The sequence below is a fragment of the Pseudophryne corroboree genome, chromosome 5, assembly GCF_028390025.1.
Source record: "Pseudophryne corroboree isolate aPseCor3 chromosome 5, aPseCor3.hap2, whole genome shotgun sequence".
Classification (NCBI taxonomy): Eukaryota; Metazoa; Chordata; class Amphibia; order Anura; family Myobatrachidae; genus Pseudophryne; species Pseudophryne corroboree.
In genome coordinates, this window is record NC_086448.1 from 537,429,474 (window position 1) to 537,443,773 (window position 14,300).

Below are 14,300 nucleotides of genomic sequence, written 5' to 3' on the forward strand. Positions count from 1 at the left end.
CGACCTTTTGACACTGTCGACCCTTTAAACTGTCTACCTTTTGATACTGACAACCTAATGCATGTCTACCATTAGTGGTTGACCTATTGACTGTAGACCTTTTTAGTGTAGATCTATAGATTGGATAGCAAATGAGACAATGCCTCAGTTATTTTAAGTATCCTTCGATTGGCTTTTTTTTTTTTGTCAGTCTAATTCTGTAAGCTATCTAGGACACTGATTAAGCCTTTCAGCTCAAGGTCATGCAGGTCACATTTAAAGTGCCTTAGTTTGGGATGGATACAAGTCACACCCACATTTTTGGCAATTATATAATCAGTTCTAGAAGCCTACAGTGGCCATTATCAAGTGAGCTCAATGATATAAATACAGTATGTATAAATACAAATATATTTGTAATTGTCAACCTGTGGTGTAACTATAATAAATATCACGATCAGAAAGACTTTGAATGTGAAATGACTGTTGGCACTCACAGCAGCGGTGCAAGCATTAGTGCAAAACAGCTGCACTGGTGAATTATTCGAGGGCGACAGTTGGGAAAGTGTACACAGAGAGGACCAGCAGACAACAAACCAAGGGGCAGATGTATTAACCTGGAGAAGGTATAAGGAAGTGATAAACCAGTGTTAAGTGCAAGGTGATAAACGCACCAGCCAATCAGCTCCAATATGTAAATTAACAGTTAGGAGCTGATTGGCTGGTGCGTTTATCACCTTGCACTTATCACTGGTTTATCACTTCCTTAAGCCTTCTCCAGGTTAATACATCTGCCCCATTGTCTGAGTGCAAGGCCCGTGGCCGTAAAAAACGGCTACTGGATGCTCAAGCGAAACAGAGAGTGGGCAGAATAGTTCAGTCCCACAGATGGGCAACAGTGCATAAAATTACTGATAACCTTAAGTCAAATTCAGATGGCTTTTCAATGAACAGTATGCCACACATTACATTGTATTGGCTACAGAAGCAGAAGGCATAGTTTTATGTGTTTCTTTGCTTAGTTAAATGTACAAAGCAACTTGTATAAAAGTTGTTTTTTACATTATTCACAAATCCATGCACCTTTCTTTTCCTTTTTCCATAGAACCGGTATGCCATTGGAGAAATAGGCACATTTGAAATGGAGTGGCGGCTGGTAAAAAGGACTTTATTTTTCTAAACACCTTACACTGAAGTGCCAAGTCATGGGATAGCATTATGTAAAGGTAATGGTAAGTGGCACCACTGTACTGTGATGTCTTGGAAATGCCCAAACCCGCATCAGTTGTAATCTGACATCTTATGCGTCAGTTTGAACACCGGCTAGGCTGCTCATGGCAAGGCTACATGAATTATTGGAGTTGGGACAGGGCATGATAGTGGGTGGCCGACGGATGGGACATTCTCTTTCCTAAGTTGTGAGGACAGTCAACACCAGAGAGCCCCTGTTAACACTATGACATCAGACACAGTGCCTCACTTCGGGCTTGTGTCGTCGCTAATTGGACCCTGAAGGACTGGCAACATGTGGTGTGGTCCAGTGTGTCACTAGTCTAGTCGTTTTGGTAGGGTTCGGGTGTGGCGCAGACCCCATGAGTCTATGGAACTCAGTTGTCAACAAGGCACCGTGCAGGCTATTGGTGGTTCCATAATGGTGTGGGGTGTGTTCACATGGCATGGGTTGGGTCCGCTGGTCCGCCTGAACAAGCCATTGACCAGTAACCACTACATTGTAGTGCTTAATGACCATTTGCAACCCTGCATGGACTTTGTGTACCCCCATAATGATGGAATATTCCAGCAGGATAATACACTGTGTCATCGGTCCCAAGTTGTCCAGAATTGTCTCAAAGAGCATTCTGGGAGTTCCGACAAATGTTGTGGCCTCCATTTATGCCTGAAATGCACCTGATCAAGCATTTACGGGACTTGGTGGAGAGGTCCATTTACACCCAAGTTCCTGCTCACACAAATATCAGGGAGCTGTGGGATGCTATCCAGACTACATGGGTCAAAATCCCTACAGAGGTCTTCCGTTCACTTGTGGAATCAATGTCACATCGAGTTGTTGCACTTCGCTGGGCTATAGGGGGTCCTACATGACACTAGGCACCTCTTCCATGACTTTTGGCACTTCAGCGTGTATATGTATACATTGCACTCCTTATTCTAGTTACAGGAACATCACTTCAGTTCTCATACATTGCCATCTCTCTTTTCTTCATGCAGTCAAACATGACTTAGTAGAGGTGACTATGGTGTTATGGTGAGACTCCCCCTCTAAAAAGCTACAGTAGTGGCTAGTTTTGAAAGGATATATCCATTATCTGCCATCCTGTGTGATTTGCCTGGATCCTGGCACCAGTATTATGTTCTGCAGTTACCACTAGTCTGCCTGTCTCCACCTGCTGTGGTCCTACTGTGGCTGTTAGTCCCTGCTGTTGCATTGCCTAGTTGCCTACTCCATCTTGGATTTTGGCCATGGCATCTATTGCATCTCCTGGCTTCGGTGCTCACTCCCTGCATCTTCCACTGTGTGCACTGCCTCTGTGGGTGCTGGATGACCCTGTCATCAATCAAAAACAGCTCTCTAGATGCCTCCATGGATCCGGCCACCATCTTTTATTTGCAGCTTTCCTGCTGAGAGCTCCTGCACTTAAGCCAGTAGTTCTCAAACTTTTTTGAATCACGGTGCCCTAGACTATCAGAATTCTTTTCAAGGCACCCCTAGGCCAAAAGTTTCTTGTTGAGAAATATAGAAAGAAATATTAAATTAAGTAAATTGTGTTTATATGTCATCCTTAGGTTTATTGTGTGGTGAGGGACAAGATTTGCTTCTGTTTGTCCACATATTGTATAATTGACAGCCACCAGCACTGGTTTTGCCTATTACATTGACCATAAATAATTTTAATTGTTCCTGGACCACCAATCCAAGGCACCCCTGCAAGTGTCCTGAGGCACCCCAGGGTGCCACGGCACACAGTTTGAGAACCACTGCCTTAAGCATTACCGGAGGTGAAAGTAAGGCGAGGGGGCTGGTTCTGCCTGTAATTCAGTTGGAATCCTCTCCTGGACATGGCTATGTTGGAGGTGCTGGTGATCCTGTCCCTGCAGATGACTCCTCTCTCCACTGCTGTCTGAACTTAAGGCTCCCTACAGTTACTGACTGTTCCTGTCTGCTGTTTCCTGCTGGACTGTGGGCAGATGTTGAGGTCTGGGATCTCCCTATCCTTGTCTTTTATTGCCTTTGTCCACAACAGTATACCCTGTGGGCATATACTGTGCCTGACGATTGTTTAGTTCTTATACTGTCTGCATTGAGAGCGGTCATAGAGGTTGCAGTGTAACCTCTCTGACTCTCCTGTGACTTGCTGCTTCCTACCTCTGCCCTACACTGGGGGTTGACTCTCCTAAAGTCTGGTGATTTGTTGGGGGTCTCTGCAATATGGGGCAGAATTCCCAGTCACCAGCTGTAATATGGTTTCAGAAATTTTCCCACTTGGAGTCTGGTGATGCTGCAGGTTCGTTCTTTCAGTTCACCAACTTAATTCTCCCCAACCTCCCTCTCTTTACCTGCTCCTGTGGCTCTTGTTCCAGAGCCTGAAATCACTTTGCAAAGGCAAGCAAGATTATAAAGGTTCATATAGATCTTTCTCTGCTCTGACAGGACATGCAGGGGATGGGGCAGCTTATGACGGGGCCAGCCCTTGTGTCGCTTCACTGCAGGGTGCTACTGCTCTTGTTGCTTGAGGGTTCTCTGCTTTACAATGACCAATAGAGGCTTGTAGCTCCAAAATGCCTGACACACTCGCTTTGATGGTCTCACTGAGAAATCTGTTGGTTCCAATCTGGAGATGCCTCTGGAAAAGTTGCTGGTTGACTCATTTGGTCGAGATGACTTCGGTGTCCACTTTGCAGTGACAAAAATGCTGTACTCCATTTGGCTTATCTGCTCAGCTCTCTAGAATACAATGGCCATAAGGTGGCCATATATCCCTATTTGCTTATGGTTGTCTGGAAGTCCAAGTTCCAGTTTGTCCAAATTAAAAGGTGACTTTGTGTAAAGGAGCAAGCAGTATTTGGAAAAACACAATGCACCAAGTGTAAAAACTCAAGTAGACACGGTGTGATTGGAATCAATGGGTTTAATGTTCAGGCGAGTTTCCGTGCTTTCTACTAGCAATATATGTAAGGAGTAGTATTATGGACAGGAATCATAGACTCAGTACAAGCATTACTCATCATGGGGCTGATTCTGAGTTGGGAACAAAATAAAAATAAGGAGCAAATCTGCACCTTGGGAAAGCCATGTTACTCTGCAGATTGGGTAGATATAAAATGTGCAGAGACTTGAAGATTTGGGAGGGGTGCATCCTAGCGCAAATCTAAATTGCAGTGTAAAAATAAAGGTGTCCAGCATTTTTGGGCTACATGCAAATGCAGCCAGTATTTACCCTGCATGCAAAACTCTGAATCAGTCCCCATGTGTTCATTCACTAATACAGGAGCTGTGATTGGTCACTGATCTGTTGCACAGGTTTCCAGTAATGGTGTTCAGAATGGTCTGTTATTGCTTTTGTTCTGTATATACTACCGATCCTGGATTGATTATAAATTACTCTGTCTGCGGTAGCCCTAACCGGTATGTTTTTATGGACAACTCTCTCTTGCTGCCATCCCTGCTCCTTGCTAGATTATGGTCTTGCTCCTTTGCTGCCTGCCCTGACCATTTGCTTATTTTACTTTGTTGTTAGCCACCTATATTCTGAACTCTGCTGTTTTTTTTAACTACTGTATTCATTGTACTGCCATTTTGTTTTTTTCTGTGCACACTTCCATATTAATATTTTCTTTTTCGGCTGTATATGAAATTGTGGTATTGGTACACTGTCTCATACAGGATATCTCTTTGTTGACTGCACCAGGTTGCTGTAAATTTTGGACTACCTGCATTACGTTTTGGGGCCAACAGAGTACCAGTGAGCACATCATTTTCTTGGATAAGGGACTGCTATAGGTGAAAACTGGATACAAGTTTCAGATCTTGTGGAGCAATTTCTGTAGTATACAGCAAGGTAATAGGACAGAAATATGTGAGACATTCGGTAAGTCAGTGCTATCTTCTCTGCTACTCACTGTACAGGAAAGATATATTCTGCCATCCAGCTATGTTTGTAATTTAAAAGTGGGTTCAACCAACATAAAAATGGTGCCAACAAGAGTACTCTCTTCACATTATATGAGAGGGTACCCAAAAGAAACAGGAATCGTGTTCTAGAGGGCGGGGTGCTTCCACGGCTAGGTGAATGTTTGCGAAACCCTTCTGAGCTAGTATCCCCGCTGACGATGCAGGGGAAGGTAGCGTTTGACTGCAGTGATTTTTTCCCCCCAACAAGTTATTCACTCTTTTGCCTATTTTTGTTATAGCTGATTCACACAACGTGCTGCTGTGAAGTTTTGTCACGATTTGAGGAAAAAAGTCCCGATTTGAGGCAAACAGGTGACTGATTCTTCCATCATGACAATGCACCTGCCCACAGAGCGCTAAGTGTTAAGTAATTTTTAACCAAAAACTACATGAAACCTTTGCCGCACCCACCGTATGCACCCGATCTCACCCTGTGTGACTTTTTTTTTATTTCCTCGGATGAAAAGAGACCTTAAAGGAAAAGGTTTTGTTGATATTGAAGAGGTGAAACAATAAAACGTCATACCTTACACTTTAAAAGCAATAGTTTAAAACAGAATGTTCAGGGTTATTACAAAAGAAACAGACATTTTAAATAATTTATAAAGTAACGACTATTTATGATTACAACACTCACCATACAGGTTTTTTTTAGAGAAACTATGGAAGTTCATTACAGCAAATTACAGATGTTCAATGTGTGCACCTTGAGACACATGGGGGGTAATTCCAAGTTGATCGCAGCAGGATTTTTGATAGCAATTGGGCAAAACCATGTGCACTGCAGGGGAGGCAGATTTAACATGTGCAGAGAGAGTTAGATTTGGGTGGGTTATTTTATTTCTGTGCAGGGTAAATACTGGCTGCTTTATTTTTACACTGCAAATTAGATTGCAGATTGAACACACCCCACCCAAATCTAACTCTCTCTGCACATGTTAAATCTGCCTCCCCTGCAGTGCACATGGTTTTGCCAAATTGCTAACTAAATTCCTGCTGCGATCAACTTGGAATTACCCCCATGGCACATATCAACACGCAATGTTCCTGAATTCCTGCATAGAAATCATGTGTGATTTTGTCCTGGTTGCTTAGACTCAGCAATAACTGCATTTTGTAGGGAGTCATTTGCAGCCGCTTCCGCAAAATTATCCAATCAGTTGTGGTATTTATAACTCCCAACTCGCCCTTGTTGTGGATTTCTTTGGGCTATGTTTAGAAATGTCATGAACATGCTCCACTTGTTCATCCAATGCATTCGGTCACCAGAGCTTTTAACTTTACAAAAACATTTGTTTCAAATTTGTTGTACCAATTGTAGATAGATTGTCTAGTCAGTCGGTGGTGATTTCCCAAATCGCATTCTAAAATGTTGTTGCACAACTGTAACAGAACCTGTTTTACTTAGTACGAGCACATAAAATGCCTTCTCCACAGCATTTGCGGCCATCTTGCCTGACTGGACATGTGACGCACTTCCGGTTGCTTACGTCACCATGGCCTTCCGTTGTTGAAACTTCCAACATTTTTCTTTGAAACTGTGTATAGTGCGTGATGTTATCTTAAACATTTGTTATTTTATACATTGTTAAAGCTGTCTATTTCTGTTGTAATAAAACTGCACTTTAGGAGCTAATGCAGATTACAGAAAAGATCATCCAGAAGCCTTGAACTTCAACGCCAGATAAGCACAAAATTTATTGTGTCCATTCCATTAATTATTAACCACATGTGTGGCATTAAAACAGACGTTAGCAGGAAATCAGAAATAATACAAAATATACCTCTGTAAGGTCACCTTCCCAAAAATATCTGTAATATTTTGCAAGCAGAACAAAAATTACATTTGGTCGATAAGTGGTGCAAATATTCTTTTTTTGTTCTGCAAAGGCTTGATTGCCATCACAAAATTATAATACATTCTTGTCAATCTTTCATAAACAGACATGTTTTTAAAATAAATTAAACAGGATAGAAACTGAAGTTTCATAATTACAAGAGAAAATATGTTCTTTACAAGTAAAATCCTGGCTTGTCTATAGGTGGCAACATTATCTCTTTTCATTGGAAAACATTGTCATGGCTGTAAGCCTTACACATGCATCTTCATTCTGTAGTTTTATGCTAAATATTATTAAGTTTGTTTGACTCTGCTGCAATAGGTCTAGATTTAATTTACCTACTCTAATTAAAACAATGTCTTACTTTCAGGGACATGTTTTTTTCAGTGTTTATAAACCTCTATTCTTAAGAGTTGCACAAAAGATGTGTATATTACGAAACGTGTTCTAAGTACTATTGTTCCCGAGCACACACTCTGAGTTCTCATCGTGCTCCTGTGTGCATACCTGTGCAGAACACTGCAGAGCTAGAAAGTGAGACAAGGAGTCATACGTAATAGGTTCCGATACACACACACAAACAGGGGACATAGTCATTCAGCATTTGGGGCCTGATCACGAGGAGCCTGCCTAGTGCTTCTGAAGCCTTATGCTGCTCCGAAAATCCCCTCTCTCTGTTCCTAAAAAGACCCTTGAATTACCATGTGCCAATGCTCTTGCAAACCATGGTGAGTGAGGACATAACCATCCTGGTAGTCTGGTCACATGTGCCAACTGTCAAGGCAGCACTCCCAGCAGATTAGGGCAGCATGGAGGTATGTGAGTGCAGTTTGAGATCTTTGGTATTAATTATTGGAGCTCTGACTTTTTACAAAATGACACAGGTAGACTGAAGTGACCGCGGCAAGCTCTGCACTATGCACCCTCTTGCATAGGCCTTATTCATCAGACTAAAGGGTTTCAGAGCATTCAAGTACAGGATGGGGCAATTCAAGTATAGGTTTTATTAAGTAGTTTGTGAAGTGGAGCTGTTCGATGATCCATCTTTGTGCTTTTCTCCTTGGGGATAAGTCAAATTCAAATGTATATCAGACTGTATACATGTTTTGTATTATTAAATATTAAGACTTAACATTTTTAACGTTCGTAAAATTTTATTCACCAAACGTTGTGGAAGAGTTTGCATTACTTATCTGTCCGGTATAAGATCTGAGGTTTGTAGGCAGTTGATGTACTACTGTATATGTAAGCAAGACACCAACAAATACTCAGATACACATATAACTATAACACAATATTGGAAATGGTCACTGATTTGACCCCGGAAATATTTGTGCCTGATTATATTCATATGATCATATTTTTCAATATTGACCATCCATACAGTACAATTTCACCATTGCCATGGTGGATACAATTCCTATAGTCTGGATTTTGTAATCTATTTTTTTAATGAAATATTGAAATTTAAAATGCAAGAAAATGACATTACAAGTACAGTATGTTCACTGACTATGTTAGAAATGTGCAGTGCCTCGAGGCCCACCCAGCCTGAACCATATTCAGCTTACTTACATGCACAGACCCAAAGTGTCACTGGAAAGCGCTTCCATAGGTTGATAACTAAAACCTATGGAAAAGACCTTAAAGTAAAATAAACCAAAGTTGATGTAAGTTGGTATCTCCTTCTTCTAGTGTAGTTTAGAAAATGAAAACTCTAGGCTACAGCACCTCTTACTTGTACTTACAGAAGCACCAGTTTTCATACTGTAATTGTCCCTCCTTATTTGCCATTTACAGACAATGTGGGTGATGCTGATTTAGAAGCAAAGAAAAAAACGCAACTAACCGTATCGGCCGTCGGGCAGCTCGGCGGCGGGTCGACAAGTGTATAGGGCCCTTAACTTGGTATCTGGACAAACCATGTTGCAATACAAGGACTGCTAATATATTTATTATCTTTGCATGTAGGGTATATCCTGGTTGCTTTTGCATGTAGCCACAAATGCAGGACAGCTTTTTTAATAATATGGCAATGTAGATTTCAGTTTGGACACACCCCTCTTACATCTAACTCTCTGGACATTTTAAATCTGCCCCACCTGCAGTGCAGCATGGTTTTGCCATGATGCAGTTACTTGCTTACAACTCAGAATCAGCCCCCAAAGGGTGTAATGTCCTTTCCATTTTATCATATGTTAAGCATGTTCTATAGTGTAAAAATTCAGAATGTGTTCCACAGCCATGCTATATAGAAACAGAATGAATGAATCTATAACACCTGGGCATATATTTGTTAAACAGACTGTTCTGCCGCAGGATTTAAAGCAGCATTTTTTTTTACCGCAAAACACACACTATATTGCCGTTAAAAAAAAATATAGCTGATTTAAAACTCTGCAAAATTATCGAAAATTGTTAATTTGTAAAAGTGCAGTTTAGTGAATAAACCCCTTGCTTAGAAATGTACTTGTCTCCATCTGGGATCTTCTAGAAAATAATTTCACAGTTCGAGATAACTTGGCAGAAAATAATTTGACATCATCTCAGTTACAATACAGTACTCATGAAGTACAATGATTTTGGTCGGGACTGGAGGTGGACTCTTAGTCAATGTAAATTAATTCAAACTTTATTTCTCCAGCATTTAAAGACTCTTCTTGTTTAGTGGCATTATATTCTAATTTTCAGGTGATAAAAAATATACTAAGCTCTTCTGATTGCTGATACTACAGATGTACAAGAGTCTGTAAAATGAATGCCTGAATGAGGACAATTGAATAATGGCTTGTACGCCACAGCTCATCTCATGCTACACAGCTATTTGTTCTATCAGTGTTTTTCAACACTGTGCCGTGGTGTGCCCTGAGCAGTCTCCAGGTGTGCCGCCATAGAAGCAGAGCCAGGCCTGTCAGTGTTTTGCCGCTACTGAGGCCCTGGAACAATCAATACTGGTGGGTTTATTGGTTGCTGAGCCAGTTCTAAGTTTGGACCCAGGCAGTGTTGGGCTCTTCTGGCTTTCTCAGATGTGGCTCAGGCGTTACCTATGGAGAAGTTGTGACATGACATCCTAGGACACGCAACTGCACCATGCATCACCATTATATTTGAGTGTGCCTTGGCAATATTTAAATCTTGTTCAGTGTGCCGTGAGTTATGAAAGGTTGAAAATTATATAATGTATTCATCAATAAGTGTCTGACTAAAACCTGAAACACAAATATACATTCATGTTCTAAAGCTGCACTACAATATATGCCCCTTCTAGCCACAGCCCCAGGGACTGCTAAAGGTAGTCGAAATACCAACTATCCTAGTAAAATCATTTACTGAGCTTTATACTCTTTTTCATAGGGCACACGCTAAACAATGGAATATATTTGGTACTTTTAGCGGAATACATAGCTTTTACCGGCAGCCAGAATCCCGGCAGTCATGATCCAGACAGCGGGATCCTAGCCACCAGTATGCCGACAGCGGGATCCTAGCCACCAGTATGCCGGCAGTGGGGTGAGCGCTAGAAAGCCACTTGCGGGCTCGCTGCACTCGCCACAGGATCTATTCTCCCTCTTTGGGTATTGTGGACACCCATAGAGGGAGAAAAGCCAGTTGAGCCAGGTTTCCGGCGTCGGCATTTCACTACCTGTCGGGATTCCGGCATCGGCATTGTGACCGCCGGGATCCCGACAGGCGGTCTCGCGATTGCATCCCATTTTAGCTGAAGTGGACAGTTATGAAAACTGGTGTGCAGGATTCTGTGCAGAAAAGATGCTGTGATGCTGTAGCCATAGCAACCAAACTGTAACCGTCACTGTGTACCAGCTCTCGTAGATACACTCTGAATATTTTATAAAAAGGGACATGCTCTGGACATAAGGAAAGGCAAACTAACCACGGGAGATCTTGTCCAGAGAAAGTTTTAGAGAAGTTTAGTGAGAATTATTTGATAATATCTTTACATTAGGGTTGCCACCTGGTCGGTCATTTTCCTGACAGAAAAGGGACTCTGTGTATATGTAAATAATACAGTAGAAACATACCAGAAATGATTTCTTACTAAGAAGGTAACAAATCTGCTTTGCATGGCTTAATGGAAACATAGCTTCAGTTCAGCCTTCACTTTCACAACTAATTCTACACATGAGCAGTAATGCATATTACACATTGCAGTTATTTAGTACAGTGTATACGGCAGCACACATCCTAAACAGTATACTACTTACAAGGAACAGTAATTCAAGAAAGAATTATGTGCATGGTGTTTTGAATAAAAAGCTACAGCTGACAAAATGTTTGGGGAATGAGTAAACAGTAGTCAATAAATTCTGTATACAGGACAAATATGGCCACTTTAAGCCATCTGTATAGAACTGACATTCACAATTTCTAAGCGTAACACAATCTTGAAAATGCACACATCTGCAACGATGGCCCATTTCTACAGCTCACAGGCAAATGAAGTTATGCAATTGTGGAGAACTACCACCTCACTAAAATACATTCTGATAAATGTTCACAGCTTGCCTGCTGTGGAAAGTAAACACTGTGTTCCTTTCCAACGACAGCAGTTATACAAAGATGCATAAGTTATATCATAGACCTGTACCATCTGCTGTGGTACAAAAACGCCTTCAAGCAGCATAAATTTACATATGCAAATTAATCCTGATATGTCTACATCTGGCAGGACTGCTAGCAGTACAGCGACATCCGGCTTCTGCGCATAGCTTCACTAATTAAGTAGGCAGGGCTTAATTCAGGCTCCTCTGTCATTATCACTATATTCTGCCATTCACCAGTCTGGTTAGATTTTTTTATTGTGTCCACTACACAAAGAGCATATAAACAGTCATCGAAGGTGGCTGCCATTGTAAGTGGCCTGCCATCCCAGGTTCTCCTGTCATCCTGGTCTTCAAATGCTTGTCGCACAGCCTGTACCATTTTGATGGTCCCTCTCAGGTATGGGGAAGGAATGTCACTAAAGGCCTTTTCGGGCAATAAGGAGTTGCTAACAGGTGTAGAGTCTTTTAGAAGTAACTCTCTGTCAGAAGAGATGTTTCTCTGTCCATAGAGGTCTGTTCCAGTTACTATCAGTCTACCAGCTGATCCAACAACTGTAACATCTTGCTTAAATTCCCCAGGGACATTAAAGTTGAGAGTAACCGTACAACACACGCCACCTTCAAGGACCATCTGAAATGTACAAAAATCATCGCTGGTGATCTGGCGTATTCCTTTTATGTGGTCTGTCTGCTTCACAAAGGTTTTCAGGAGACCATGGACCTTCACTGCTTTCTGGCTGGTTAGGAAAGTCAACAGATCAATGATATAGCTGCCTACAGAATGCAGTCCTCCTCCACCCATGAGGTCATCACAGCTCCAGTTGTACTTCTTTCCCAGTAGACTTCCGCTGTGCACCTGCACCTCACACACTTGAAGTTCCCCCACATATGCTTCTTGAATCAGTTGCTTCATCTTCACAAAGGCAGGCAGAAAACGTAACACATTCCCCATGATGCTCATGAGCTTAGGGTAATAGTGAGCTGCTGACATCATTCGAAATGCATCAAGGGGAGTTGCTGTCCTGTCACAGATGACATTCTTCCCAATCCCTGCGAGACATAATGGAGAAAATTATATTACCACATTAGCAAGAAAATTTTCTTATGCATGTACAGTCATTCATGTCAGCAGCTAAAGGGCTAGGAACCTAAAACACAGCGGCTTGCATGCGGGTAGAACATGACAACACAAATGTCACTACAGTACATCATATATTAATAACGTTGGTGCTAGATTTTTCACTGGTATTCCAAAAATATCCAAATAAAACATTGCATAAGTTAGCCAGGTCAGGCGGACAGCTAGATAAATTACTAGCAGTAAGAGAGAGGTGGTGCTGCCACTAAATACAGTAACTTTCTGGGAAAAAGCTAATAGGATCTAAGGTTCTAGAAACACACTGGGCAGACAATATGGATAGGAAAAACAGTCTCCCATTAGATGAGATTACTATGGTCTACTAGATAACATTCATTTTGGGCTTTTGCCATACTTTTATACAAAAGAAATGCAGCGTTCATTCTCAGGAATTTCAGGATTCCTGTGACATAATACCATGCACTCTACAGCCACAGGCTCACTGGTTGAAAATCTACTGGTGCTTGAATCACTTTTCTGTTAAGAGCCGTTACTCTGCAATCGGTCATTCCCAGCTTGATGCTAAAGGGATGGATTGTACGGGTGTGGCATGAAAGATAGACGGTGTCTAGTTAGACCAGGGGGTGGGGAACCTTTTTTCTACCAAGGGCCATTTGGTTATTTATAAAATCCTTCGGGGGCCATACAAAAATTATCAACTTAAAAATTAGCCTGTCCCCAGTCAGTTGTTATGCCCCAGTAGATATACCCCCAGTCATTTGTTATGTCCCATTAGATATGCCCCCAGTCAGTTTTTATGTCCCATTAGATATGCCCCCAGTCAGTTGATATGCCCCCAGTCAGTTGTTATACCCCATTAGATATGCCCCAGTCAGTTATGTCCCATTAGATATGCCCCCAGTCAGTTGTTATGTCTCATTAGATATGCCCCCAGTCAGTTGATATGCCCCCAGTCAGTTGTTATGTCTCATTAGATATGCCCCCAGTCAGTTGATATGCCCCCAGTCAGTTGATATGCCCCCAGTCAGTTGTTATACCCCATTAGATATGCCCCCAGTCAGTTGTTATACCCCATTAGATATGCCCCCAGTCATTTGTTATGTCCCATTAGATATGCCCCCAGTCAGTTGATATGCCCCCAGTCACCAGTCAGTTGATATGCCCCCAGTCAGTTGTTATGCCCCCTAGTAGCAGTGCCGTAACTAGGCATTTTAGCGCTGTGTGCAAGAAACGACAGTGGCGCCCCCCCATGTAAGATAGGGGCAGTGCGCGCCGTAGACGCGCAAAAAATATATAGGGGCGTGGCTTCATGGGGGAAGGGGCGTGGCCACAAAATAATAGCAATTCATACTACGGTGCACAGTAGTCTACATTATTCAAATTACGCTACACAGTAGCGCCACTACACCAGGTAGAGCCCCTTTTATACATTACAGCAGACAGCGTCCCCCTTTTTACACATTACAGCAGACAGTCTCCCTTTTAACACATTGCGGCAGCCAGTCCCCCTTTTTACACATTGCGGCAGACAGCGTCCCCTTTTTTACACATTACAGCAGACAGCGTCCCCTTTTTTAACATTACGGCAGACAGCGTTCCCTTTTTACACATTACAGCAGACAGCGTCC

The 14,300-nt window shown here is 42.1% G+C and overlaps 1 protein-coding gene across 1 annotated transcript in view; it reads right to left on the reverse strand.

Annotated features, from left to right (window-relative positions):
- Positions 1–6,837: 6,837 nt before the first annotated feature.
- GFOD1 (Gfo/Idh/MocA-like oxidoreductase domain containing 1) overlaps positions 6,838–14,300 on the reverse strand; it is a 123,563-nt gene continuing 116,100 nt past the window's right edge. Inside the window, exon 2 of the mRNA XM_063923186.1 lies at positions 6,838–12,623. Within this exon, the coding sequence (XP_063779256.1) occupies positions 11,704–12,623 (920 nt within the window). The 3' untranslated portion in view covers positions 6,838–11,703. The remainder of the gene's footprint in view (positions 12,624–14,300) is intronic.